The sequence below is a fragment of the Marmota flaviventris genome, chromosome 9 (genome assembly GCF_047511675.1).
Source record: "Marmota flaviventris isolate mMarFla1 chromosome 9, mMarFla1.hap1, whole genome shotgun sequence".
Lineage (NCBI taxonomy): Eukaryota > Metazoa > Chordata > Mammalia > Rodentia > Sciuridae > Marmota > Marmota flaviventris.
Window position 1 is genome coordinate 113052849 of NC_092506.1, and position 14409 is coordinate 113067257.

The 14409-nt window shown below is 41.6% G+C and overlaps 1 protein-coding gene across 2 annotated transcripts in view; it reads right to left on the reverse strand.

The window, feature by feature from the left end:
- Ets1 (ETS proto-oncogene 1, transcription factor) overlaps positions 1 to 14409 on the reverse strand; it is a 130724-nt gene that overhangs the window by 88975 nt on the left and 27340 nt on the right. For both annotated transcript variants that reach the window (XM_071616856.1, XM_071616855.1), the window contains exon 3: positions 11191 to 11335. In XM_071616856.1, coding sequence (XP_071472957.1) covers positions 11191 to 11335 — 145 coding nt within the window. The remainder of the gene's footprint in view (positions 1 to 11190; positions 11336 to 14409) is intronic.

Here is a 14409-nt window from a genome sequence, read left to right on the forward strand (position 1 = left end):
TCTCCAACAAAAACCCCTGCTCCATGAGAATCAGCAGGTCAAAGACTTGGCAGAAAGTTGTCAGGGTTGATTAAAAAAAGAAAAAAAAGAATGTGTGAGTTAAGTATTTTGTCAAGTGAAAAAGGCAAAGGCAACCAGAATCCTGCTTCTGTAGATATTTAACTCACTGGCGTTTCTTCTTCTCAGGCACCACTTTGGGAGGTATAGGAAAGACTGGTTAAATAACTTTGAGAATTGGTAACTTTGGTAGCTTTGGTTTGGATATTTTAATCCCATCTGCAAGGATGGGATTACAAATGTAATAGCAAGAAAAATCCAAAACGGTCAAATAATTTTTCAAGACTCTTGAGTGAGCCTAGCTGAGATGATCAAGAGTGGGATGAAAAAAAAGCAGGTCCCTATTAGAGAAAAATAGTGATTCTCTGGGGAGACTATGGTGATATGGGGCCTGAGCTGAACTGAAAGAAGGGGCTACTTGTCCTGGGGACAACCAAGCTGCCCACACATAGATGGAAAGGTGATTTCTCTGAGTGCAATTAGGCCTTGTGTTTGACCCTTGACCTCAGTCCCATGGGATATTTATGTTCTCCAGACAGACAGCAAGAGGGAAAATGAGTGAAGATGGAAACTGAAGGCAGTTAATAGAGAAAGAATACGAGAGAGGGAGAGGGAGAGGGGAAGGGGGAGGGGGAAGGAGAGAGAGAAAGAGAAGGAAGAAAAGAGGGATTGATTGGAGGGTGGGGAACCTGATCAATTTACAGCAGTCCATGAAACCATCAGTTCAGAGCCTTCTCTGGGCCATGGTGCTTTGCTATTTCCACATTCGATACTATTTTTTTTTTTTTTCTGCTCACAATCCCTCTGCGAGTTGGACACCCTTACATTACAAATGAACAAACTGAAACTCAGAAAGGTTCAGAGATTTGCTCGTGGTGGCAAGATGGTAGATGGCAGAGCTAAAAGCCGGACACATCCGTCCCACGCAACTCTGGTTGGTTTCTAAATCATACAAAGCACTTTCGCGCTCGGGGTAGAGCGTTACACTCCCTTACTTCGCCTTCTATCTCCCCAACCCATCTAGAACTCCCTCTAGCCTCTTGCAAAACTAAATCTAAATCCAGAATCTCTTCGGTTCCAACCGCCTATTTCTTAATCCCGGGTTGGGTCTGCCCACGCCTCTCAGGTCTCCCCCGGCTGGAGGATGGGAGCTGCAGCCCGGGGCGCCGGCCGCCCTACCTCCGGGCCAGCCTCGCGGCGCCCGCCTCGCTGGCAGCGCCAGGGTTAACCGGCCAGCCCTTCGAGCAATGATTTCTGTTTTATTTCAGCAGGGGAAGTGTGCGCTGCCTGATTAGCCTGACGGTTTCCTCTTTTCCCATAACCTCCAGACCCCCACGGCCCAAGTGTTTACTCTCTGAAATAAAAAATCTGCTGGTGTTTTTCTTTTTGTGTGCTCGTGTATTTTGGGAGGCTTGCTGGAGAGGAAGGCGGGGTAGGGGTTAGGGATGGGAGGCTGGGGGAGGGGAGCGGGGCGCAAGCCTCCAGCTGCAGGCTCTGGGCTGAGACCCCTGGCTGCAGTGCAAGAAAGCAACTTATTAACGAGGGAGCTGGGTCTCCTGCTTCAGCAGCTATAAACACACCGAACATCTGGAGAGAGAGTAAGAGTCCGTCCCCGGCCAGACATGAGTACAACAGGCTGTCCCTGCGTGGCCATCCCCCACCCCCTCCACTCTCTCACACACCCCTCTTCCCTCCGCTGAGCTCCAACCCTCACATCATCCACCCACCCAAAGATTGCCATTCACAGAGTGCGGCGGCGCCCTCCTGGTGGACTGCCCGGCCGGAGCCGCAGTGAGCGAGGCCCGACGCCAGCCAACGGTGTCCCCCCGCCCCCGGCCCCCGTTCCAAAAGAGGGGTCAAACTGCTTGGATCCAATAAGAACTCGGTGCCCCCAGGGACCTTTTCCCAACTTGGACTAAATATTTGTGGTTTGAAAACGTTAAGAGAACTTTTTTTTTTTTCTCTGCAGCCCCCTGGGAGTTCCAGTGCAATACAGTTACTTCCTAGGCTTTTTGAGAAGCAAGGACTAAGTCACTGCTCAGGCCAACAAAATCCTAGCATTCTAATTGTAACTTGCCCTGCCCAGAGGCTCCGCTTTCTCCATCTAGATTACCTTCCTACCCAAGAACCAGTAAAAGTGATTTCCATTTGTAAAGACCTTTCCCCAGTCCGGTAAGTACCAGTTCCTAACACGGCCCAGCTTCTTTTTCTGATTCTCCCCAGGCATCCCTCTCCTTTCACTAATAAATGAGTCTCAGTGAAGACACAGTGGGCAGGAGATGAGATTGGGCAAGATTCACTAGGTAACAGTAGTGTCTTTGGCTCACTTAAATTCATACTCAAACCACCATGGAAGGAAAAAGAAGGAAAGGAGCATTTGTTGGTCACCTGCTATAGTCCATGAACTTTTAAGTATAGTACTCCCATTGAAGGGGCACAAGAACTCTTTGAAACAAGTGTATACATCAAGGAAGCTCAGGGGAACTTAGTGCCAAGAAGATGCAAGGAGTGCTCTTGTTCTTTCCAGCACACCAGCCGAAGCCCTCTGTCTAGACTCAACTCCCTTTAGCTTATACTGAAAATATATGCCATCCAGGCAGAGCAGCAAGTTCAAGGCCAGCCTGGGCAACTTAGCAAGACCCTTGAGATTTTATATGTATATATAAATGCCAAAAGTTCTTATAATATGAATACTAAATAGCATTAGGTTCAAAAGCTACCAAGAGAGCCAGAGGTGGAAGTAGAAAATAGGAAGCAATGTAACAATGGTAAATGGGGAAACTTTAGTATGCAATCTGCCAAAGTGACACCCTTCACTTACGGAGAACAGGTCAGGCATTCATACACAACATCTCATCAGAAGAACATAATGATAAGACAAGGGTGGGATACTCTTCCTCATGTCCTTTGTGGACTAGGCTGACTCTGCTTCTCTGCTTTCCTCCTGCATTTCCTTGGGTTCCCACAGAGATGGGTTGGGGTATGCCAAGACTGTTCCCTACTCAAGCCTCTCTCTGCACTGTCCCCTCAGAGTGGTGTGTTAAGGCAGGTAGGCCCCAACAATGGCCTTCTGTGAAAGGCCAAAACCCTGAGACAAAGCCACAGCTGGCTCCTTCCTAGACACCATGACTCCCAAGTCAGAACCTGAGAAGGTCCATATTTCCTATCTCCCTTAGTGTTTGGACTTGATTTACTGAAAGGTATTTTATTCCCCAGTTTTGTGCTACAGAATGGTTGTATGTTATTATCTTTGGAAAATTTAAGACAGTCCCACATTGAGTTGGAAAATTGAGACAGTACAATAAAATAAAATCCTAAGACTGGAGGCTTCCAGCAGCATTCCTAGTTCACTTCTTTAGACCATCTACCTATACATCTTCTCTAAGAGGAACAGTCCAACATCCTCTCAGGGATACCATTAGTCCAATATTATAATATTCAGTATGACATCATCCATGAAACACACAACTCACTGGGTCAAAACACTTTTAAAGAAAAAAAGAATTGAAACAGGCTTCTAGAAAAGGAAAAATCCTGAAGGAGGAAAGAATAGATGCATGTAGCAGACAGAGTTTTAAACACCATTTTTTTTTTAAACCCCAGGGCCATCTGAGATGGTCAGTTGAAAGAACAAACCCACTACAAGAATAAACATTTCGGAGCAAGGTGAATCTCCATTTGACAAGTCTCTCTGGCATTCCCTCAACCTTCTCAACACTTAAAAGCTGAACTGGAGGCATCTGTTTTTCTTGCTGAAACTTCCCACCTGGCTGTCGATAGCCTGTTCCAAACACTGCCCAGGTTTGATCTCTCCCAGCCGCCTGGACGCCTAAGAAAGCCGCAGGAGACACTATGAACCCGACTCTCCATCTTATCTCCCACTTGAACTTCCAGAGTTTATTTGGGAAAGACATTTTTCAGTTCCACCATTTTATTAGTAAATTTGTTTTAGAAAATTTAAATAGATTCAACATCACTCACTGACATTGTCAACCTTTGTATCATAAATAAGTATGATATTGCATATGAGAACCATATTTGCTTTACCATGTAAAGTACCCCCCACATACACACTTGAATAAAAGTCACTTGTAGGCAAGGACTGAAGGTTCCCCTTTTTCCATCTGTCTTCTTAGTATCCAGTATGTGGCACTGGTCACCAAATGTGTTCAACCAATTATCGCATCACTTTCTGACTTCATGATATCCAGACATTTGGAACTCCCAAATGCTCTTTAGGACAATGATTTATAAAGCAAACATTCCTATCATGCTTGCTAAGTGAGGTACTGTTTTATGCTTTACATATATTAACTTTTTTTTTTTTTTAGAATTTTAATATTTATTTTTTAGTTTTCGGCGGACACAACATCTTTGTTTGTATGTGGTGCTGAGGATCGAACCCGGGCCGCACGCATGCCAGGCGAGCGCGCTACCGCTTGAGCCATATCCCCAGTCCCAACATATATTAAGTTAATGGTTCTCAAAGTGAGATCTCTGCACCAGCAGGATCAAGCAGCTCCAGAAAGCTTGTTAGAAATACAATTTTCTGAGCCCTAACCTAGACCCACTGAATTAGAACCCTGGGGGTAGAAGAACCTCACAACCTGAGTTTAAACAAGCCTTCCAAGTAATTCAGATGCACCCGTGGGAGTTTCTGGTTTAGGGGATCCAAACTATGGCTTGAGATTTTGCATTTCTAGCAAGTTCTCTGGCAATATTAATGTTCCTAATCTGGGGAACACACTTTGAGAACCCTTTGTATACATGAGGAAACACAGTACCAAGATCAACTTGCTTAAAGTCATACAGTTTAGAAGAACTGATGTATACCCAAACAACCTGGGTCCAGAGTCTGGGTTCTTTACCACTATATTATATATCTACATCTACATCTATATGCTTATCTATACATACATACACACACATACACCTATCCTTTCTCATGAAGAATGGGTTGTTGTGGCAGTTGCAGGAATTCTGAGCATGCAGGTAGATGTGGGTTTTACTGCAAACAAAACATATCAAACCACATTATATAAGAAAAAGAAGAAAAAAAAGTATTGTCTTGTTTTTCAAATCAAGTACCATGATAATAAGATTTATAGATTCATCCTCATAAAGAAAAGTTGGATTTTCTATGTTCTATAGCTATCGATTGCTTCCCAACTCCAAGAAAGTATTTTGTAGAAATTTTCTTGGATTGCTAAAATCATATCTATAAGTTTGGTTGATTTAAGAAAAATCTACTGGGATGGGGATGTGGCTCAAGCGGTAGCGCACTCACCTGGCATGCGTGCGGCCCGGGTTCGATCCTCAGCACCACATACAAACAAAGAAAAATCTACCCCTGGATTTGAAAAATAATCTATGAAATGAAAAAAAAAATTTGGTAATACATCAGACAGGAAAGGTACCAAGTATGTACTTTTGGATATACACTATGAGTATTATAACTGGGAAGTTGACAGCAAACATGGACAGGTGGCAGTTGTGGGATGTGCTGTGGTCTTGTACACAGCCATGCAGCCTGGGTGCTCAGTGGCTCTCTGAAGTCAGTTTTCTAGTTCCTAGTAAAAGACAGGCATTGCTTGACTCCAGTTAAGTTTGGGCTCCACTCCGAAGCTCACTGTTTCCATCTGAAAATGGTTTGCATCCAACCTGTCACTTGTCAACCTGGTTGTGCCTAGGGACTAGTCATGATAGTCAATGACACTAAAACAATAGTAAGTTCTTAGAGACAGGGAACCAAATACTGACATTTTTTTTTAAGTGATTCTTGTTATGATGATTAAGAGACTGAGCCAAAGCTCAGGGCCAGAACAGGGGAAGGGAACAGAGAGGAGGCAGGGTCAGTGGGCTCTACTCCAGTCAGACTATAAACAGTAACAGACATTTCAGCCCTGTCTTGTGTAAGGGGCTCCATTGATTCACAAGGTTCCCTGACAGAAGGATGACGAGAAGCTCAGACAGAAAGGGCCCATTCATTCATGCAGAACACCAGCTCTCAGCCCCCATTGGCTCTCCATAATGGCTCCAGGCTGATAGGGAGTGGGGGCACACAGGCAGCCGGGAGGAAGAGGTAAAAAATGAAAGAAAATGATGACTACAAGATTGTCATGAAGAAATGTACAGCTGCACAGGCAATTGCATGCAAATGCGGCTTCCCTTTTTAGCTGGATAGTTAATGTCCTCAGAATCATCTATTTTTCTCTTTCATGTCATTTCCCCCTCCCCTCCTCGCCTTGTCTTTTCCCGAGCTCCCCATTTCTTTTCCCCTTCCCATTCATCTTTCATTTTCTCTTTCCATTATTCTCCACCTCTTTACCAAGACCTGCCTTTATTTTCTGGCCAGTTTCACACATCTCATCCTTCTTCCTCTGCCCCCCTTTTACCCTTTAAGCTATCCATCCAATTCCCAACTCGCCTCGTTTACTGAGTCTACTCTCCTCTCACCTGGTAAAGCTTTCCCCCAGTCAGGTTTTTTCTCAGCTGTATTCTCTCCTCCACCTTCCCTCCCTGCATTCCTCTCTTCCTCTTTAGCCTCTGCCCCTTCACAAATAGGAACCATGTTCAGATGAAGGCCGCTGAGAGGAGGCCTTATCATTCCTCGATGGCCCCTCCTGTCATATTGCAGTCACTGACAGATGTGTAATCCTTGGAAAAGAAGTTCATTCATCCCTTCTGAGAGCACAAACGTGAGGGGGGAGCGGGGGTGGGAAGTAGCCATGAGATGGAGGACGGGAAGGAAACTGAAGTTATAAATAGGATAAAAGAAAATGAAAAAAAAAAAAGTAGAGTATTTTTTTCCTCCCTTTCTTTTTATTCAACACATCTCCAAGGAAATATGCCACAGCTGGAGAAATCATTGGTTGGTCCATGTCTTCATCTCCCTTCCTTATAACCCCTTGATTGCCTTCCAAATGACACCCATCACTGAGGCGAGCTGGACCACAGCCCAGGAACAGTCCCTGCAGCTCCTTCATCTGGACAGCTCAAAAGGCAAAGGAGGGGCTGGAAAGACTCAGGGTTCTTGCCAGACATTTCCATCAGAGGGAGCCTGAGGCAGTGGAGCTACAGTCCAGATTTGCAAAGATTGCCACCAACTGGTAAGGGAGCCAAACCCCCCACGCAAGTTTTCTACCATTGCTGAGCTACAGTCGATGGCAGCCCAGATCATTCTAGGAATGGTTACTATACACTTTCCTTTTCCCATCCTACCCCAAAGTCACAACTCTGAGTGACCCCAGCTTCCATCTCCAATAGACTATGGAATGAAGATTACACTATATTGCTATTAAGTACAAGCATTTTAAAGTCAGTTTCACCTGGCGCCTGTATTCCCAATGGCTTAGGAGGCTGAGGCCAGAGGATTGCAAGTTCAAAACCAGCCTCAGCAAAAGCGAGGCACTAAGCAACTCAGTGAGACCCTGTCTCTAAATAAAATGCCAAGTAGGGTTGGGGAGTGGCTCAGTGGTTGAGTGTTCCTGAGTTCAATCCCTGGTATTCCCCCCACCCCCCAAAAAAAAGCCAGTTTCATCCTGAGGGATTCTTCATACACTTCACGTTCTTTCATTCATTCTGAAATAAAAACTTAAAAAAATAATAAAAATTAAAAAAAAAAACTTTGAGAACCTCGGTAAGGAAGTGAATGAAAATCATCTCCACTTGGAAGTTTGCGGAGTTCTCAGTTAAGAAAGAAGAGGCTCATTCTCTTTTCTGTGAAGAGGGACATTTTTTATCTTGAGGCCATGGGCAAGTGGGAAGCCTCAGCCATTAGTAAGATATAACAGCAAAAGCAGAAGCAATATTCAGAACTGAGAGTTGAAGGTCAGGTAGCTTTAGCTTTTCTTTCTTTTCCTTCTTTTCTTTTTTTCCCCTTTGATATATATGGGGATTAAACCCAGGAGCATTCAACCTCTGAGCTACATTTCCAGCCCTATTTTGTTTTGAGACAGGGTCTTGCCAAATTGCCCAGGTTGACCTTGAACTTACAATCTCAGTATCCAGAGCAGCTAAGATTACATATATGGGCCACCACATCTCCCAAAAGGCCAGGTAGCTTTAATCTCAGTTGCACTGGGAGATAGAAAACTTAAGCATTGTGGCATTAATAGGATTAAAGAACTATACAGATATACCATTTTGACCTTTTACTTATACAAATAAAATCTATTTTGTTTACAAAGGTTAAAGGGTCACTTTTTCATGTCCTCAGATTTTAAGACCTTAAGTATAACCCGTGAACAAGTACGAAAATCTTTCCAGCCTTTGTTGCGATATGGGTAGGTAAATGAGACATTGGTATTCATGCTTGGAGGGACTATGAATATATACAAATATGTGAAAAAATGTTCAACATCTCTAGTAATTAGAAAAACGCAAGTCAAAACTACTCTAAGATTTCATCTCACTCCAGTCAGAATGGCAGTTATCAAGAATACAAGCAACAAAAAGTTTTGGTGAGGATGTGGGGGAAAAGGAACACTCAAACGTTGCTGGTGGGACTGCACATTGATGCAACCAATCTGGAAAGTAGTATGGAGATTCCTTAGAAAACTTGGAATGGAACCCCCATTTGACCCAGCTATCCCACTCCTCGGTCTATACCCAAAGGACTTAAAAACAGCATACTGCAGTGATGTAGCCACATCAATGGGTATAGCAGCACAATTCATAAAGCCCAATGGTAGAACCAACCTAGATGCCCTTCAATAGATGAATGGATAAAGAAACTGTGGTATATATACACAATGGAATATTACTCAGCAATAAAAGAGAATAAAATTATGGCATTTGCAGGTAAATGGATGGAGTTGAAGAATATCATGCAAAGCAAAGTAAGCCAATCCCCCCAAAACCAAGGGCCAAATGTTTTATCTGATAAGTGGATGCTAATCCATTATGGGGGGGCATGAGATGAGTGGAGAAACTTTGGATTGGGCAAAGGGTAAGGAGGGGAGAAGAGGGGGTATGGGGGTAGGAAAAGTGGTGGAATGAAACAGACATCATTACCTTAGGTTCAGGTATGATTGCACGAATGGTGTGACTCTACTTTGTGTACAACCAGAGAAGTGAAAATTTGTGCTCCATTTGTGTACAATGAATCAAAGAGCATTCTGCCATTATATATAACTGATTAGAACAAATTTTAAAAAGATAACAATAGCACATGAGAGCAAAAAGTGTTATTATGTCTGGAATCTAGGGCAATGCCAAAAAAGTACCTCAGAGACCAATGGTTATTGAGTCAACTGACTATGGAACATAGGGATTGATTTCATTCTGCCCCAGAGAGTATCAGACAACTGCAAGGCAATTCCAATGGTTTCTCTCCTCCACACACCACATCCTACCCAGGCCTACAGCAGCTTGCCCTGTATCTCTCTGTTTATTTTTGATGGAAGATAAACTATGAAAAATAGAGCAGTCATTTTTTTCTTTTTCTACTGTTATAAAAATAGTTTGCCATAAAAATGTGTGATGTGAAAGAATACTGAAAAATAACTACAAAATTGCACTTAAGTTGATTTGATTATCTTTCCCAACCCATGACTTCATTTCATGTAACACCTCAAAAGTATGTATTTTCAGTATTTAACAGTAATAACATTGCTTGTGCTAAGAATTCATCCTGAGAGAAAACACAAATTTTGACTGGCTTTTTGATTTGGGTCTATTATCATAACATGGTCTCAGGGAAAATTAAACTTAGTATCTGCATTAGTCAGCTGCTAATTGCTGTGACCAAAATACCTGCCAAGAACAATTTAGAGAAGGAAAAGGTTTTGTTTTGTTTTGTTTTGTTTTGTTCTTGGCTTCAGAGATTTAGTCCATGGTCCAAGAGCTTCATCGCCCTAGGCCTTAGGTGAGGCAGAACACCAAGGCAGAAGGATATGGGAGAATATACCTCATGGCAATCAGAAAGCAGAGAGAAGGAAGACAGGGTCTTAGGAAGACAAATCCTTCCAGGGCATACCTCAGTGACCCATCTCCACAACCACGCCCCACCTGCCTAGAGTTACCATTCAGTCCCTTCAAACTAGAGTGGACTGATGATATTACATTTTTTACAATCCAATCATTGCGACTCAGAACATTCCTACATTAACATGGGAACTTTGGGGAGACACTCCAAATTCAAACTATAATGAACAATACCTGAATCAATCATTTCAGGATCCCCAAATTCAAATCTTACATTTTGTATTTTTTATTTTATTTTATTTATTTATTTATTAAAGAGAGAGACAGAGAGAGAGAGAGAGAGAGAGAATTTTAATATTTTATTTTTTAGTATTCGGCAGACACAACATCTTTGTTTGTAGGTGGTGCTGAGGATCTAATCCGGCCACACACATGCCAGGCGAGTGCGCTACCACTTGAGCCACATCCCCAGTCCCCATTTTGTATTTTTTAAAATTGCTAGGAGGTAAATGGAAACTAATGGAATATGAGAGCAATGGAGTGAATCCTGAAAAGAGAATGGAAGTAAGATCTTTGGACTTCTTGGGTCGTTGGTAAAGAAGACCCATTTATTCCAGAAAGCTCCCTGGAGCCTTGACTCCTCTTCACCAGAGGGCAGCACTACAACCAGCAAGCCAAACACGGAAAAGGAATGCTGAGAGGGAGGAGCAGCTGTGAAAGAGTGTTGGGAAGAAGGGGAGAGAAAAAAGAAGCCAAGCCGAAGCCGGATACTAGCAGGCATGGGCATAGAGCAAGAGAAAAATGGAAAGAGATGATGAAAGAAAGAAAGAAATTATGTTCTGTAAGTAATCCATGCACCTCTATTTTTCTACATTCTTTTTTGTTGCTGCTACTTTATCTTTAGGATTACAAAGCTCTTTGTCAGCAGCCCGGCCTAAATGGGTGTCAGGAAATGCACATTAGGCAAAACTATTTACAAAATGGAGACCTAAAGCAACCTCTCTTGGGCCCATTCCTAGAGTTGAGTCTTCCTGTTGGACGAAGTAACCCAACACGATTGAGAAGCCTGGGACTTTCCATGAGAGAACAATAGCGTCTGTACCCGCTTAAGCCATGGCAGCTGTTATTCCAGAAAATGCAGCCCTCATTAGATTTCCTTTGTCCTTCAACTTGAGCCTCATTCCCAGCTTGTGCTTATGTTCCTACCTGAGCCACAGTGTTCAAGACCAGTAGGAACTTCCTGAGTGGCCATCTCATCCCAGAATGGGTAGCAAGATCTTTGCTGGTGATAACTGGACTGGTAGCCATAGGTCATTCGAGGATCTTCAAAAGTGTTGATAGGTCCCTGCCTCTGTAACCAGGAAACATAAAGGGAAATGTATTAGGAGAAAAACTTCTAGGGTTTGGGCCCCAATGGAACTATGAATTTCACATCATCCAATCACATGTAAGTAGAAATATCCAATACTGATAATAGAACAAAATCAACTAATGATTCCCTTCCCCTACATCTTCCAGAATTTACAGGGAATGAGAAGAATTTCTGACTTGGACTATGAATACATTTATCTCCATCCATTTATTTATGCATTTAAGGACCATCTTTTCTAACTTTCAGATAAAGATTCATGGATAATAGCAAGGCACAATGCGCAACATATTAAATTAATTCTATCCTGGATTTCTCTTTTTATGGTTATCTTACTCTATGAAAATAGCATGAAAAAATATTTCAATATCATAGAGCTAATAGTTGAAAAAGGCCAAGGGATAATAAAACCACAATCTACATTGTAAATTCACCTTCTTTTCCACTTAGCCAATGAGTATAAGTTTTAATGACTTCAGTTGCTAGACAAGAATTGTCAATTTCTCTCAATATTTGGAGATTTGTGCCATCTTCTTACCAGTTTTATGGAATTCATAAAACACACGGTCCACCCAACATTGTCCAAGGCAGACAAATGTGCTATACAGAAGGCCATTTTTTGAAGAATGCAAAGCCATTGAAGCCAGATGTGTATAGATTCAAATTCTGGCTCCACCACTTACCAATTGGAACCTATGCCTTCTCCTTAATCTAATACTCAGTTTATTCAATTACAGTATGATAGTAAGGTAAGAAGATTGAATGAAATAATACATATAAGAAAATTATGCACAAAACAAAATAAAGTATAAAATGCATTTAATAATTTTACTATATGAAATGCAGGTAATAAGTAGTATAGATGAAACCTTGTCTTCAATACAAGGTTGGTATTATCTTAATATAAGAGTCTCTTAACATTCCTAAGATAGGTTAAATAGGTAAAATGTTACAACACAAAAACAGGAGCAGCAGATCCTTGGAATAGAAGTCTAATCTACACTGACTCAACTCTCTTTTTTCTTTTATATTTGTATTCTGCTCTATTAAGGCCTCTCCACCCCCATAAAATCCCCAATTAAGAAAACTAAATTCTGCTAGAATTTGATGTGATTAAAGCTATATTGATGATAAGGTGTTAATAAATATAGCTAAGGTGGTATTTTCATCCCTAAAGAGTAGCTTGCTGACTTCAATCAGATTCTCAGATTACAGAACTCCTTATGACCTCACTCCCCTTTAGTGTCAAAAAATCAGCAATATTATGTTAGAGGCAATTGCCCATTACCTACTTTCTCCCATTTTGCAATGGTTCATTCACTTAAGCTTGGTAAAAATAACTGAAGAGGTGTATTGACCAGAGAAAAAGGAAAACTCAGCCCCAAACACAGAAGAAGGAATTGTGCTCATCACAGAATCTCATTAACTTGGGTCTTGTTTTCCATAATATTCATAAAACTATTTAAATCCAGCCTGGATGAAGTCTGCTTTGGAGTTGTTCATCTACCAACTGCACTAAGGTGCTGAGAATGTAGTGACAACTGGGGGCTCCATGGAGATGCCTTGAAGTTGTCTCTTATCAAAGCTAACGTATTTGGTCTTCTGCTACCAGGAGGCCTAGAGAGCTAGAAAAGAATAACCAGAACAGAGGTGGATTTGCCACGTATATATGCTTGGTTACAAGAGACTTAGGAACATCAGCAAAAACGCGCTAATGAACTTTATTCAGTGAATGTTACTTGAATTCTGACAACAAACCATTTTGTTTATATCTTATTTGAATACTGTAAGTTCCCAAAGCTACTATACTACATGAAGTACTTCTTTTGAAGTCCCAACAATAAGCAAATCCTTCACAACATTTATTAACTGAAACAATTTAAAACACATTTCCTGCACTTTTTCAACCAAGCTATGTGCTTTTGATATCTAGCTCCATTTTTTCTTATTCTTTCAGATCCTCTCTCAAAATTCAACATTAAGTATCAGAGTTTAGAAACAGGACTTCAAGGGAGGAAATTTGATTTTAAATGGTATGAGGAGTACCCTAAATTATCCACATCTGTGTTCTTTTGAGACACTGTTTGAACAGTTTACCTAAAGCGCAAGATACTTGCGCTTTAGGTAAACTTGTAAGATAACAGTGGCTGTATAAGTAAGGTCCTTATAAATGGAAGTGATATTATTAAGTAGGATTTCTATAAGGTGACAGTGAGTAGTATAAATAGCATCTTTGTAAGAGGATAGCAGGTAGTACAAGTCGAATCCTTGTAAGCAGGTAACAGGTGGCTTGTTACAGCCTCTGCTAGGGTAATGAATAACTGAGAAGCACTGGGATTCAGATTTTAAAGTTGGGGATTTCCCAGCTATATGAATGCCACTAAAAGCAAGGTGGAATAGGTAAAGAGATGTTGATGGAAAATGAGCTCAGCCCAATGTGCCAAGGAGAGAGGAAAGGGAGAACAATAAGTCCATAGATGGGGTATAAAATAATAATCATCCCCAATCTGGATGATGCCAGTGTAGGTTTATTGTAAGGCAACTTACAACTTTTGAGTGACAACCTTGCATGGTATCAGCTTGATTTTATGTGGCTGACTTTTTTTTTTTTTAATAGAGCCTTTTCTGCCCACAAATGAGTTCTTTGTCAAAAGGAATACTTCAATTTATTTTATAAATAAAACTCTGTATTTAAGACATACTTCCTCTGTTATTATCCTCAGTGGAGCCAGAGGACCCCATTTCTATGAATCAGAAGGCAATAATGTTCAAATCTATTATAAACCCTGAGCATCTTTGTTGGTGGACTCTCCTGAGAAGCCTTTTATGGTTCTGTTATGGCGACAGCTGCCTGTTTATTAGACATTTCATGAACTGACTTAATAACTATTGCATAGAGTATGAAAATGACATTTTTACTCAAGAGAACCACATCACCAGTTCCAAGTCATTATGAAACTATCTCAGTTGAAGAGAAGCAGAGTACTAGCAGGTCAGAAATCTGTGTAGCACAGACCCCACCTCGTTGCTTTAAAGGGCAGCACCTAAAAAAAGTT